General features: G+C 40.9%; 1 protein-coding gene across 1 annotated transcript in view; it reads left to right on the forward strand.

Annotated features, from left to right (window-relative positions):
- Positions 1–6,452: 6,452 nt before the first annotated feature.
- The window catches only part of MTPN (myotrophin), a 55,535-nt gene continuing 48,270 nt past the window's right edge, over positions 6,453–13,717 (forward strand). Inside the window, exon 1 of the mRNA XM_029922879.1 lies at positions 6,453–6,804. Within this exon, the coding sequence (XP_029778739.1) occupies positions 6,733–6,804 (72 nt within the window). The 5' untranslated portion in view covers positions 6,453–6,732. The remainder of the gene's footprint in view (positions 6,805–13,717) is intronic.

Consider the following 13,717-nt stretch of genomic DNA (forward strand, 5'->3'; position numbering starts at 1 on the left):
GCAGGTGAAGCATTTGACAAAATTCAACATCTTTTCATAATAAAACTCTCAACAATTGGGTATTGCAAGAATGTACCTCAACATAATAAAAGTATATATGACAAGCCCACAGCTAACAACATAGTCAAGGGTGAAAGATTGATAACTTCTCCTTTAAGATCAGGAACAAAACAAGGGTGCCGACTTTCAGTAGCCAGAACAATCAGGCAAGAAAAAGAAATAACTAGAAGGCATCCAAATTGGAAAAGAAGAATTAGAATTGTCTCTGCAGATAGCATGACCTTACATATAGAAAACCCTAAAGACTCTACCAAAAATGGTTAAAACCAATGCCATTCAGTAAAGTTACAGGATACAAAATCAACATATAAAACCTAGCTGCATTTCTATACATTTAACAATGAACTCTCTGAAAAAGAAATAAAACAAGCCTATTCACAATGACATCAGAAGTTATATAATACTTAGGAATAAATTTAACCAAGGAGGTGAAAGATCAATACACTGAAAATAATATGACATTGGTAAAATTCTTCTTCAAGAAATTGAAGAAGATACAAACAAATGCAATGAGATCCCCATGTTCATGGATTGGAAGAATTAAATATTGTCAAAATGTCTATACCACTCAAATCAACCTGTAGATTCAATACAACTTCTATAAAAATTCCAGTGATATTTTATACATAGATAGAAAAAATTCCTAAAATTAGTTTGGAACCACAAAATACCTCAAATAGCCAAAGCACTCCTGAGAAAGAAGAACAAAACTGAAAGCATCACACTTTGATTTCAAAAAATATTACAAAACTATAGTAATCAAAACTATATCATACTGTCATAAAACCAGATACATAGAAGAGAATAAAGAGCCCAGAAATCAACCCACACATGTGTAGTCACCTAACATTTGAAAAAAAAAGCCACAAAGACTAAATGGCGAGAAGATAGTCTCTTCAATAATTAGTGTTGGGAAAACTGGACAGCCACATGCAAAGGAGTGAAATTAGACCACTATCTTACACCACTTAAAAATTAACTGGGAATGGATTAAAGACTTAAATATAAGACTTGAAACCATAAAAATCCTAAAGAAAACAGAAAAAATGCTTCTTGACATTTGTCTTGGCAATGATTTTTTGGATATGATACCCAAAACACAGGGAACAAAAGTAAAAATAAACAAGTGGGATTATATCAAACTAAAAATCTGCTCAGAGGAAGAAACAATCAACAAAATTAAAAGATAAGCTATAGAATTAGAAGAAATATTTGCAAATCACATATCTGATAAGGGGTTGATATCTGAAACATATATGGAACCCACACAACTTTATAGCAAAATAACAAATTATCCACTTTAAAAATGGGCAAAAGACTTGAATAGGCATTTTCCCAAAGAAAACATACAAATGGCCAACAGTCACATGAAAAGGTGCTCAACATCACTAATCATCAGAGAAGTGCAAGTCAAAACCACAATGAGCTATCACCTCACACTTGTAAGAATGGCCATTATGAAAAAGACAAGAGATGACAAATGATGGCCAGGATATGAAGGAAAGGGAGTCCTTGTATATTGTTGCTGGGAATGTAAATTGTACAGCCACTTGGAAAACAGTATGAGGGTTCTTCTAAAAATTACAAATAGAACTACCATATGATTCACCAATTCCACTTCTGGGTGTATAGCCAAAGAATACCAAATCACTATCCCAGACGGACATCTGCAGCCCCATGTTCACTGCATCATTAATTAGAATATCCAAGAGATGGAAACAACCTAACCGTCCATTGACAGATGAATGGATAAAGAAGATGTAGTATATACACACAACAGAATATTATTCAGCCATAAGAAAGGAAATCCTGCCATTTGAGACATGGATGAATTTTGAACATATTGTGCTACCTGAAAAAAGTCAGACAGAGGAAAACAAAAACTGTGTGATCTTCACCTTCCTTATGTGTGGATCTAAAACACCAAACAGAAAAAAACCGGAAGATTGGTGGTTGTCAGAGGGTAGGGCCTGGGGGAATTGGATGAAAGTGGCCAATGGGTACAAGATTCTAGTTATAAGGTAAGTTGTGAGGATCTAATGTATAGTGTGGTGACTCTAGTTAACAATACTGTATTGCATCCCCAAAAGATGCTGAGAGTAAATCTTAAAAATTCTCCACACACACACACACACACACACACACACACACACACACAGTAACTTTGAGGTGATGAATGTATTTACCATCATTTTTGAGGTAATCATTTTGCAACATATGCATATATCAAATCATCACGCTGTACATCTTAAACTTACACAAAGTTGTGTGTCAATTATATCTCAATAAAGCAGAGAAAAATATTAAAACATGCCCCCCCCACACACAAATAGTTACCAACACATGCCACCAGCTTTCCATTTTCTAGTCTCTTCAACTAGAGCTACAAATATACAGGGTACATTATCTGCCTTTCAGGCTTGGCTTTGCTACCGCAGGAGATTGTTTTGCCTAATGTTGCACTCCTGTGAATATGATTCATCATCCTTATGGCTTCTAATATCACTTCCTTTGTTGTGTACTACCCAGCCCTTCAGTCAATGCCGTCTATTGAAGGTTTTTGTTCTAGTAACAGCTCCCTTCTGACAACAATTTCTGTATCAGTCAAGATTGGCTCAGTGTTAGCTGCAGGCACAACACCCAAATCTCAGCAGCTGAAAAGTTTAATTATTATTTTACTACATGTCCATCGTGGGATGGTAGGGGAGGCCTGCTCAATACAGTCACTTAGGGACGCGGGCTGACTCTAGCCACTGCCTTCAGCGTTGCTGGTTGCTGTAGCAGAGGGAATAAAGAGCTCCGAAGGGTCTTGTGCTGGCAAACATGGAAATGACTCATATTACTTCGGCTCATAACTAATAGGCCAAAATTAGTTACATGACATTACCCAACCACAAGGAAGCCAGGAAGAACAATTCTGTCCTATGCTCAGGATGGTAGACAGAAGGAAATATTGTTGAGTACCATGAATACCTATCAAAATAGGTAAATAACAACCACAAAATAATGCAAATTTCATGAAAAGTGAGGCAAGGGGGCGGGGGGAAGCCTGGATTGTATGGCTATATTTGCATTGAGACCTCAAGGTTCAGAAGGGGTGAACAAGAATAAAAAGAAGATTCCAGACAGGAAACAAGGACAGCCCTCCAGTGGAATGAGCTTGGTTTTTCCTAAAACTGACAGAAGACAAGATTTTGGGAAACTGAAGAAGCAATGCGGGTGGGAGGTGAGGGTCATAAGATGGGAGAGACATCTGAGTCAGATCACAGAGGACACTGAAGACCAGAGCAAATAAGTAGAATTGTATCCTAAACCCAATAGGAAGCCATTGAAAGGTCTTAGGGGAAACAGTGTCTGTTGGATTTGTTTGAAAAAGTTAGCTCTGGCTATGCGAGGAATTCCTGGGAAAAGGGTAAGAGTAGAAATGGGGAGACCAAATGGAAGGCTACCGTAGCAGCACAGACAGAGAAGGTAGAGCCGGGAGGGGGTGTGGAGGGCCATCAGTAGTGAAGATGGCAAGTTGTGAACAATTTAAGATCCATTCGGAAGGACTCACTGATGGATTGAATAAGACCGAAAGATTGGGAATGATAGGAGTTATTTATGACTTCCATTGTTGAAGATAATCAAAGCCAGACATCAGTTAAAGTGGTAAGTGGTAAGGGACAGATTTTATTTTTATCAGTAATAACTTGATAAAATCAAAAACAAACAGCGACCAGCCTTGAAAATTCCCTGAGCAGACAATACAAGTTTAGTGTTATCAACCATGATTAAACTTACTTTGTAGACTAACTTGACCTGGGTCATCTCTTACTTATGCCTCTGAAAATCACAAGCAAAGCTTAAACTGTTTCCCAAGGTTGATATGAGGTACTCCACTGACCAGTGTCCTGTCATTTAAGAAAATTCTAATACTGTAACTGTCACTGTGAGGAATAAACAGTCTGCTTTGCCCCTATGTAAGCTGTTTTGTACAGTATACCCCTGAGCCTCATTTCATGTTTTAGATTGAGGGCTCTCGGTTTGCAAACTATCTTTTTGGCATGTGTGCAATAAACCTTTTCTGACTGTTACTTCTAGTGATTTCGTGGTTTTACTTCTGTTATATCTGAACTTTTGATAAACTGGTACTATAGGGAAAAGAATCCAACTTGAACTCAGCTTTGATTTGTACAGAGATGAATGGGTCAAAGGGGAGGCAAGTAAGGGCTCAACAGAGTAAATGCAAGTAGGCCAGCTGTGTATGCTAGCCGGCAATCACTGAGGTTAGGATTCTACCTTCCAACAGAGATGGGGAAACAGAGGCCCTAACCTCAGGTGTTGGCTGGAATGAACAGTTTAAAAAAAAAAAAATTGGCAGCCTTGAGTTTTCTCAGGCCAGCGTTTTAAAAGGGACTGGGGTCATCTTAGGATGTGGCCTTGAGCTGTTAGGAATTACGTTAGTGTTTGTTCAAGTCTTTATAGATCAAGGTTGAGGCTTAGTTGAGAACAGGACTCAGAGGAGCCTGGTTAAAGTTTGGTCAAGGAGACAATCTTTGCCACCATGTGTTCTAGTGGTGTGTGGTGAGTGGTGTCTTTCACAGAGAAGGGGAAGTCTATGGGGACAACCAGGTTTAGAATCTAGAGGAGACCAAATCCTATATTGGACATATTAAGTTTGAGATATTTGAATGGCTAGGAAGTTAAATAAAAGAATGGATCATAGTAGAAGTCTGAGCTAGAGATATAAATCAAGAGCTGACAGCAAGATGTAACTCAAGGATCACACAGGTAAGAAAGGGAGTTTGAGAAGACATAGGGACTCCAGGATTTGCCTTACAAATCACTCCTTAAGAGTGATTTGATACATAAATATATCACCATTAGGGAGATGGATCTGTGTTTCTAATTGTCAGAAAGTAAAATTAAGAGAACTTAAATCAGGGTAGCTGTTAAATATTTGGAGATTTTTATTTTGATTTGAAACCTATGTCTATTTGCTATTTTTTTAAATGTTTGTTTATTTTGAGAGATCAGGAGAGAGAGGGAGAGAGAGCACACAGGCAAGGGAGAGGCAGAGAGAGAGACAGAGAATCCCAAGCAGGCTCCCCACTGTCAGCACAGAGCCTGATGCAGGGCTCAATCATACAAGCTGTGAGATCATGACTGGAGCTGAAATCAAGAGTCAGGCACTCAACCAACTGAGCCACCTGGGTCCCCTCTATTTGCTATCTCTAAATCATTGCTAAAAATTACATTTTTTGAACACTATTGTTTGCATTTAACATATGTGGAAAACTGAACAGAGAAGGATCAAGTAATTTTTGCCTTACAAAATTAGTAAGGGTTGGAATCTGTATTCAAAACTAAGCAATCTGTTTCCAGAGGCTATAATCTGAATACTATTATATGGCAAACATAGTTAAGTAGTTTGGCTTATTTATTTAAATGAGTCATAAATAATAGATTTTATATTTATATATAATAGTTCCAGTAAGTTTTTATTGGATCTTTGTTCATGTGTGCATATCTGGGTCATTAGGGCTTGGGAACAATTGACTTGGGAGTCTGTGCCCCAAGGTATTACACCCAAACTCTAGGAAGAGTAGAACCGGCTTCAGTAGAATTGTCCTGAAGCATCAACCCATTAAGAACAAACTAACAGAAAATTTAAAAAACACAAATTGTAGGGGACGGTTGGGTTTGCTCTGGCCTATGGCATCAAACTGAATTCCTAGTCCTGGACATAATTTGCTAGTCAGGGAGAGTAGTAAACATTTTCCCCCACCACCCTTCAGTCTTTCCCTCCAAACAACATTATACCGAGTATAGACACACTGAATTTACATAGTGATCTTAAGTATCAAAGAGGTCCTGAGGGCAGGAATTGTTTTATTCCATCTTTTTTTTTTTTTTTTTTACTATATCCTCGGTGCCTAGCAGAATCTGGCATGGAGGCCAAGGGTGCTTGATAGTGGAGGAAGAAAAGGAAGGCACAAGAAAGAGAGGAAAGAAAAAGAGAGGAAAGGTGGGAGGAAAGCAGGAAGAAAGGGGGAAGAGAGGGAGGAAGAGAAGGGAAGGGATTCAAATCAAACCTTCCTACTGGACACTTTTAGAAGGTGAGCAAGATGCCCTCCAAGGTTGTGTTTTACAGAAAAATTTTTCCCACGTGTAGTGTGCAGACACTTCCTGGTTCCACCTGAAACAGCCTAACTGCCCCTCCACTCCCTGCCCTTCCCTCCTGCGGACTCGATACACTGGCCTTCCAGTCCCGCCCACTCCATTCCGACCCCTTCAGCCAGCCCGCAAAGCCACTGCGCCTGCGCACATGGAGCGCTCCGCCCCGGGCCATCGGGGCGGGGTCGAGAGCGGGGCGTTCCGCCGAAGGGAAGAGGAAGAGGAAGTTGGGGGAGGGTCCTAGCTGGGAGTGAACCGGAAGTGTAAACGCTCTTGCTTCTCTTCGGCCAGGCGGAACCTGCTCTGCTGGGCCCGGTGGCCGCAAAAGAACTTTCTATCTCCCGCCCCAACGGTCGCCGCGGCCAACTGCCTCGCCCGCCTGGCAGCCTTTCCCGCCTTCTCTTCCCTTCGGCTCCGCGCGGCCCTGTCTCCCTCTCGCCCCGCGGTATCCGCTTGCTGCTACCACCGCCTCCTCGTCTTCTGCCCGGCCGAGCGGCCCGCCCCGCTGCAGTGATGTGCGACAAGGAGTTCATGTGGGCCCTGAAAAACGGAGACTTGGATGAGGTGAAAGACTATGTCGCCAAGGTAAGCGGCGACGAGTGGAGTATGCGAGAGCACAGAGGTGGGATGCCGATGGGGCTGAGGAAGCTGACGGGAGCCGGGCTGGCCGCGGTGGGGGTGGGGGTGGGAGTGGGGGAGGAGGAACAGCCTGGATGGAGGTGGCTCCGAGGAGAGAAGGGAGTCTGGGAGCGTCTGAATTGAGGGAAGGGTCCTGCTAACGGGGTCGTATTCTGTGTCAGGTAACTGCTTGGTGGTACAGTCAGGCTCTTGTGTGCCTGCCCCCTTGGGGGAGGGGAGGAGTGGTAACCCTCTGTTAGGGTCACTTCTGAGCCCTGGTCATTTGAGTTTGGCCCTCTTCTTTGCCCGAGTGACTTAAATCTTTGAATGCGGGTAATTCTCCATCTTGGACCAGCCGGGTGCTGAATGAATCAGAGGAACGTCTTCTTGAACTTTGAGCCGGTCAAGAATTTAAAGTATTCATTGACCGTGAAAAAGAGTGCCGAAAATAGCAATGGTAAAATTCTGAAACTTGGTATCACTTCACTGCGAAGCCTTCGCTTTGGGTGTGGCCTTTTTCCTCTCCCACACTACACAAAATACATACTTGCTTCAAGTGGTAAGATTGGCCATTCGCGCCTGGGGGTGTTTAAGATACAGAATCGTTTTTCCAACGAGCATGTTTTTAGTTAGTCCATGTTTATCTCTGATCCCATCGGAAATGAAATACCTAAGCGTGTAATAAATAGTATGCCGTTTAGTCACAATATACTTAGGGGTAAAATCATGATTAGAAAGCTAATCTCAAACCTAAATTCAAGATATAAAATTGAACTATAAAATATAAAATTGAATCTGCATGGTGGTGCAGTGGTAAACTTCCAAGCTGACTTGCCTCCAGACCCCAGAACCGTGCCTTTTGGAATTATGAGAGTACTTGACATGCTTTTTGTTTTGTTTAGTATGGTGGTAATGTTAAAGAAAAAAGGCTCCCCAAAGTATAACCTTATGACATAACATGGAGGACATCTTGCTTCTAAAAAGTATAACTTGAGGACATAGCCATGGAGGGTATCTTACTCGCCTTCTAAAAATGTGAAAACTGGATCTGGATTTTAGTTCTTCAAAGGACGGGACCACTGATACACTGCTTTTCTTTCAGAGATCTGTGTTAGGAAGCGACTTAGCAGAAGCAGGGTTTCCTAAAACTTGCAGGATTGTGCAAGGCAAGCCACTGCTGGTGTTTACTCTGTTGGATAAATACCATTACAGTTTAGACTTGTTGCTTGCAGATTGTGTGTTTAGCTATGTGCAGTGGGCTTGTATGTAGGAAGCCTTCTCACCACGGCCTTAAATTACTGAGACACTTGAATCCCTAGTACATGTTTCAGTGGTGGGACACTCAGTACTCTGGAAGTGAGTGGGCTCTTGTTTTTCCATTATGGCAGAAGCTAGGTTATTTGATAAACTTGAAATAGAAAAAAGTAAGTACTAATGGAGCTTAACAGCTACAAAGCCACCATTTATGCGGTGTCTGCCTAATACATTATTTTATACCATTCTTGTGAGTCTCATGAAATCCTTCTCTTAGTCCCATTTTACAGAAATGCAAGGTACTTAAGACAAAAGTCCAAAGTTACAGAGATAACAAATGATGAAGCCAGAACTGAACTGCTGACTCCAAAACTTGGGCTCTCTAACTGCTCCCTGCAGTCTCTGCCCGTAAAAAATGTAGTCGTGAAAGCACATCATGCCAAGATTTCTCGTAGGGCATTCCCAAGCTCTACATCCGCCAGGTGAATTACACCCAGAATTCTCAGGCAAAAATACCCATGTTAAAATAATGATGGGTTCATTTTTGTTGGTTTGCTTTAAAATCAGGTCCCTTGTGTTGAATTTAATTTTGTTTTTTACCTATTACTGCCAAACTGCCAGTTCTCATCAAAAAAAATGTGCATGAGGGATGCCTGGGTGGCTCAGTCAATTAAGCGTCGACTCTTGGTATCTGCTCAGGTCCTGATCTCATAGGTTGTGGGATCCAGCCCCACATCGGGCTTGGCGCTGACTGCATGGAGCCTGTTTGGGATTCTCTCTCTCCTCCCCTCCCTTGCTTGAGCGTGTGCATGCTCTCTCTCTCTCTCAATAAATAAATAACAACAGCAAAAAGATGTGCGTGAGAAGAAAGCTGGACGTTCAAGGAAAAGGAACTATTGAGAGCTGGTTTATCTGAAAAGGTTTGACTCGTGTAATCCTATGAACAGTGAGCTTTCTCCTTAGTGTTGTTAGGTGACTGGAGTCCTTAAAATGCCGTTTGTTTTGTTAATGAGAAAACCAGCACTCCAGTTTTTCTGCCTTCCACTATGGGGTCTCTTCACACTCTCAGGTGCTTATAACATAGTGTCTCCTGTTCCACAGCCATCTTCCCTGCTTACTCAGCGACTCCTCTTTTTCATTGACCAATATACGAGTGCTCATTATGATACTCTGAATTTACATAACATGCATTTATCTAAGTCAGTGTATGTAAAGGAAGTACATAAAGGACCGTTTGGAGTCCTTGAGTTTTCCTTCTAAGCAGTGAGAGTCTTTAAAATACTCTCCTGGGGCGCCTGGGTGGCTCAGTCGGTTAAGCGTCCGGCTTCCGCTCAGGTCACGATCTCACGGTTCGTGGGTTCGGGCCCCGCTTCAGGCTCTGTGCTGAGCTAGCTCAGAGCCTGCAGCCTGCTTCGGATTCTGTGTCTCCCTCTCTCTCTGATCCTCCCCTGCTCGCGCTGTCTCTCCCTGTCTCTCAAAAATAAATAAAAAACATTAAAAAAAATAAAAAGTAAAAATAAAATACTCTCCTCAGTACTCCTGTGAAGGTCTCTCACATTGTTAATGTACAAATGGACCTGTAGGTGAAGCAGTTTAGTGTTTTTTCTCTTTAAAAATTATAAAAATTTTTCAGTAGTTAAAAAAAAATCAGTAATTTTACTTTTCTACCTGCTTCTGACTTATGTACAGAAATCTGAAATATGGGTTGGCATAAATTACTGGTTTGGGGTAAGTTCTTGATCTCTGAAAAATAAGTTCAGAGTCCCCAAAACATTGAAAATTGTATGTCTCCAAATGGAAAAAGCAGCATATAGAGAAAATTTTAGGTTAATCCATATTAAATGCTCATCTGTAACATTAAAACAATATCTGAGACAGTGTGGCTTCTTGACTGACCTAAAGACGTTCATTCATTTTTCTTGGGCACCTTTCAGGTCCCAGGCACTTCACTAGGCCAGGCCTGATAGTAAAGAAATTGGACACAATGCTCAGGAAACTTAAGCATCTGTATTTAGCAGACTTCTTGGGGAAATTGTCATGCTTTTCAAGAAGTATGAAAACTGTAACATCTCATATAAAATTTAGTTTGTCCATTGGGGGGGAAAAGGGAAAGCCAGAAAGTAAGATATTCATGAGCAGCAGCAGTCGGTAACTTGCAGCCCCATTTTCAGTCTGTGTACTTCTGGGTGATATAAGACAAAACCTTTGCCTTCGCTACCATTTCTGCCTTTATGTTATTTTTTCTGTTGCAGTGAATTCTGCTCTCATCTGAGCTCCAGACTGTCTAATGGACAGTTCTGTTCAGATAAATTCCAGATTGACCCCACATTGCCCTCTCAGAAACCGTTTTCATTTTTGTTGTCTCCATTTTGACTAATGACATCATGACCCAACCATTTCCCCAAATGAGAAGATGGGAGATTTTCCCAATTTCTGACTGTTATCAAGACAACCTTCTTAGTCTCTCATCCATTCTTTCCTCTCCATTCTTATCACTACCATAGATTAACTGCTGTGTCTTTGCCACCTGGACAGTATTTTCCTTGACTGTAGTACTCCTCTCTTACCTGGTCAGCTTGCACATCTTCGTCGAGGGGATCTCTCTAATGTGAATGCTGAGCACGTTCTCTTTTTCAGCCAACCTCCTTCACTGCCCTTAAGATACTTTTATGATTCCCCATTATTAGTTTTTTAAAAAGCTACCTATTCCTTGGTTTGGAATCCTAGTACGCTCTGATCTGGCCAGGGCCTGCCTTCTGCAAGCACTGCCTGCAAGTGCTCTGCTCCAGACAGACGATGCTGGCTGTGCCTTCTGTTTCCCGGAGCAGGTCTGCTCACCTCAACACCTACCCCCCAGTCTTGTGAGCTCCTGTTTATCTTCTTAGCTTAAATATCACTTCTTCCAGAAAAACATTGGACTTCAAATGGTACACTCTTCTTTTACTGGTTCACTTATCAAATTGCTCTAAGTTTGTTTACATGTCTGTCTTTAATTAGGCTCTGAGCCTTGGGAGCTTAGATATTCTATTCTTTTTCTTTTTATCTCCGGTACAGTGCCAGGGAATTTCACACATTAAAATCATATGTTCCAAGAAATTCTTTTTGTTTTTTGTTTTTTTGGTTTTTTTTTTGAGAGTGAGAGAGACAGTGTGAGCAGGGGAGGGTCAGAGAGAGGGAGACACAGAATCCGAAGCAGGCTCCAGGCTCTGAGCTAGCCATCAGCACAGAGCCCGACGCAGGGCCCGAACCCACAAACCGTGAGATCATGACCTGAGCCGAAGCTGGATGCTCAACCGACTGAGCCACCCAGGCGCCCCTTTGTCTTAACTTAGCTACAGTTTCAGCATACTTCATTACCAAAACAAATTATGATTACCGTTGACAGAGTGTTTTATGTTGCCAGGTACTAGAGGACACTCTGCAAGATCTTTACCAAAATTTTCATTTGCTTTTTACCACGGCATTTCAGTATAGCTACTAGTATCCCCATTATAAGGATGAAGAAATTGAAACCTCAGAAGTTAAGCACCTTAACAAGGCCACAAAGCAAGTAGCACAACTGGGATTTAAATCTAGAGCTGTCTAATTCTAAGGCCCATATTTTTTTCACTGTATCAGTCTTCCCTGAAATGGGTATCTGGTGTCTTAGCTCAGAGTAGCTTGGCATCAGCACGTTAAGAAAGAGAAAGGGGCTTACAAGAAGTAGGCACAACAAGTTATCTCTGATGATGAATAACAACATAGGAAAATGGCTACAATTAAAAATTTGGAAATAGCATAGAAACGGTATGTCTTATGAACTTTAAATCTTATTGGGGGGCTATCTTTGCTCAGCATACATCTATAAAGAGACTGATTGTTTGTTTGATAGCTTGTGGAAGCTTGTATTTATAGTCACACAGTTTTGGTGGTTGTTTTTAAGATTTTTTTTAAAGTTTTTTCTGCACCTAGTGTGGCACTCAAACCCACAACTCTGATACCAAGAGATGCATGCTTCACCCACCGACTGAGCCAGCCAGGTGCCCAGTGTAGTCACACAGTCTTAACAATTTATATTCATAATTCTGATCCTATGCAGTACAGAAAAAGATTGTGTCTGTTTGACTTAAGAAACAAAAGTTTAGAGATTTCTGTTCAGTGCGCTAAATTAAACAAATTGCAGGGGCTCCTGGGTATCTTAGTTGATTAAATATCCGACTTTTGATTTCTGCCCAGGTTGTGATCTCACAGTTCATGAGTTCAAGCCCCTCATCGAGATCTGCACTGATGGTGCAGTGCCTTCTTGGGATTTTCTCTCTCCCAGTGTCTGTGCCCCTCCCCTGCTTGCTTTCTCCCTCTTTCTCTCTCAAAATAAATTTTTAAATATACATAAATTAAATTGCACTTTTCCCAAAAAAGTATGTTCTTAAAATTTTGTATATTTGAGCACTGTGATGCCATGTGTAAATGTAAGTTGATTTACTTTTCATATAATATCGTTTACTTACCACATGAACCCATGAGCATGGTTAATGTTGCTAAACCCCTATTACTGAAGCAAAGATTAAATAGCCTGCCCGAGGTCATAAAGCTCTTGCTTGACTAGTGAAGCTGAGATTTGAACTCTGATTTCATAGCTCCTTCTAGTATACTTCAGCATGCCATTGACCTTCATTTCTCAATAATGCTAGGTAATTCAGGGGATACTGTATTATTGAATATACAAGTGTTAAAAATAATCACAGCAGGATGGTAATTATCCATTAAGACTCCTTAGGGGCGACCTTTTGGGTAGATTTTGAGGATCCAGCTGTCCTCGAGGTGAACGCTTGTGAGTTGTAGTGGTAAGAGTCTCTTATAATCTCCAGCAGGTCCAGTACATGTAGTCTCTTGTTTGCGTGTGCTTCTGTTTCACTTGCTGTGAAATACTATACATCAGGTCTGTAACTTCCCTTTTTCTGTGGTTTTCCTTTCTTTCTCCAGCCCCCATTTTAATTACATCTGCCTTTGACACCCTGATAGGTTTTAAAAGCAACAATTGTGCACTCTTTGAAAGGATAGGATCTCTTGAACCTGAGAAAAGTATCAGCTCTAATCTTTAGCAATTGCCAAGACTTATTGGGATCACTTCTCACTTTACTAATAAAATAGACAATTTAAAAACAGTCCTAATTCAATCTGTCTTACATTTATTCATTTTAGGTGGTTTCCCTTTTCTCCATTCTTTTTTTAAATTGCCAGTTTCATATATTGAAAAGATTTGTCGCTGCATTATATATGTCCTTTCTGCATCAGGGCTGGTGACTCAGTCAGAAAGCAGATATCAGCATGTATAAATATAGGTGCCCACAGAAGGCATAGAAAGTTCAGTATAGGTACTTTGCTTTTCTAGTAGTCTGGGTTTTTTAACGCAAAGATCTTTTTTATATTGGAAGCCTAGTGTTCACTCAGATGTCCATAGGCTCTATATAGGGGTTTGCTCTAAAATGTTAAACAGTATCTTTACACTAATGCAGATGATAATAAATTAAAGCCAATTTAATTATAAAAAATAATATAAGCTTTATTTAAAATATAATGCTTTGTTGAATAAAATAAAACGAATTAAAAGGAAGTGTCCTATTTGCCATTCCTCCTCCCCACATGG

The sequence above is a fragment of the Suricata suricatta genome, chromosome 2 (genome assembly GCF_006229205.1).
Source record: "Suricata suricatta isolate VVHF042 chromosome 2, meerkat_22Aug2017_6uvM2_HiC, whole genome shotgun sequence".
NCBI classification, from domain to species: Eukaryota; Metazoa; Chordata; class Mammalia; order Carnivora; family Herpestidae; genus Suricata; species Suricata suricatta.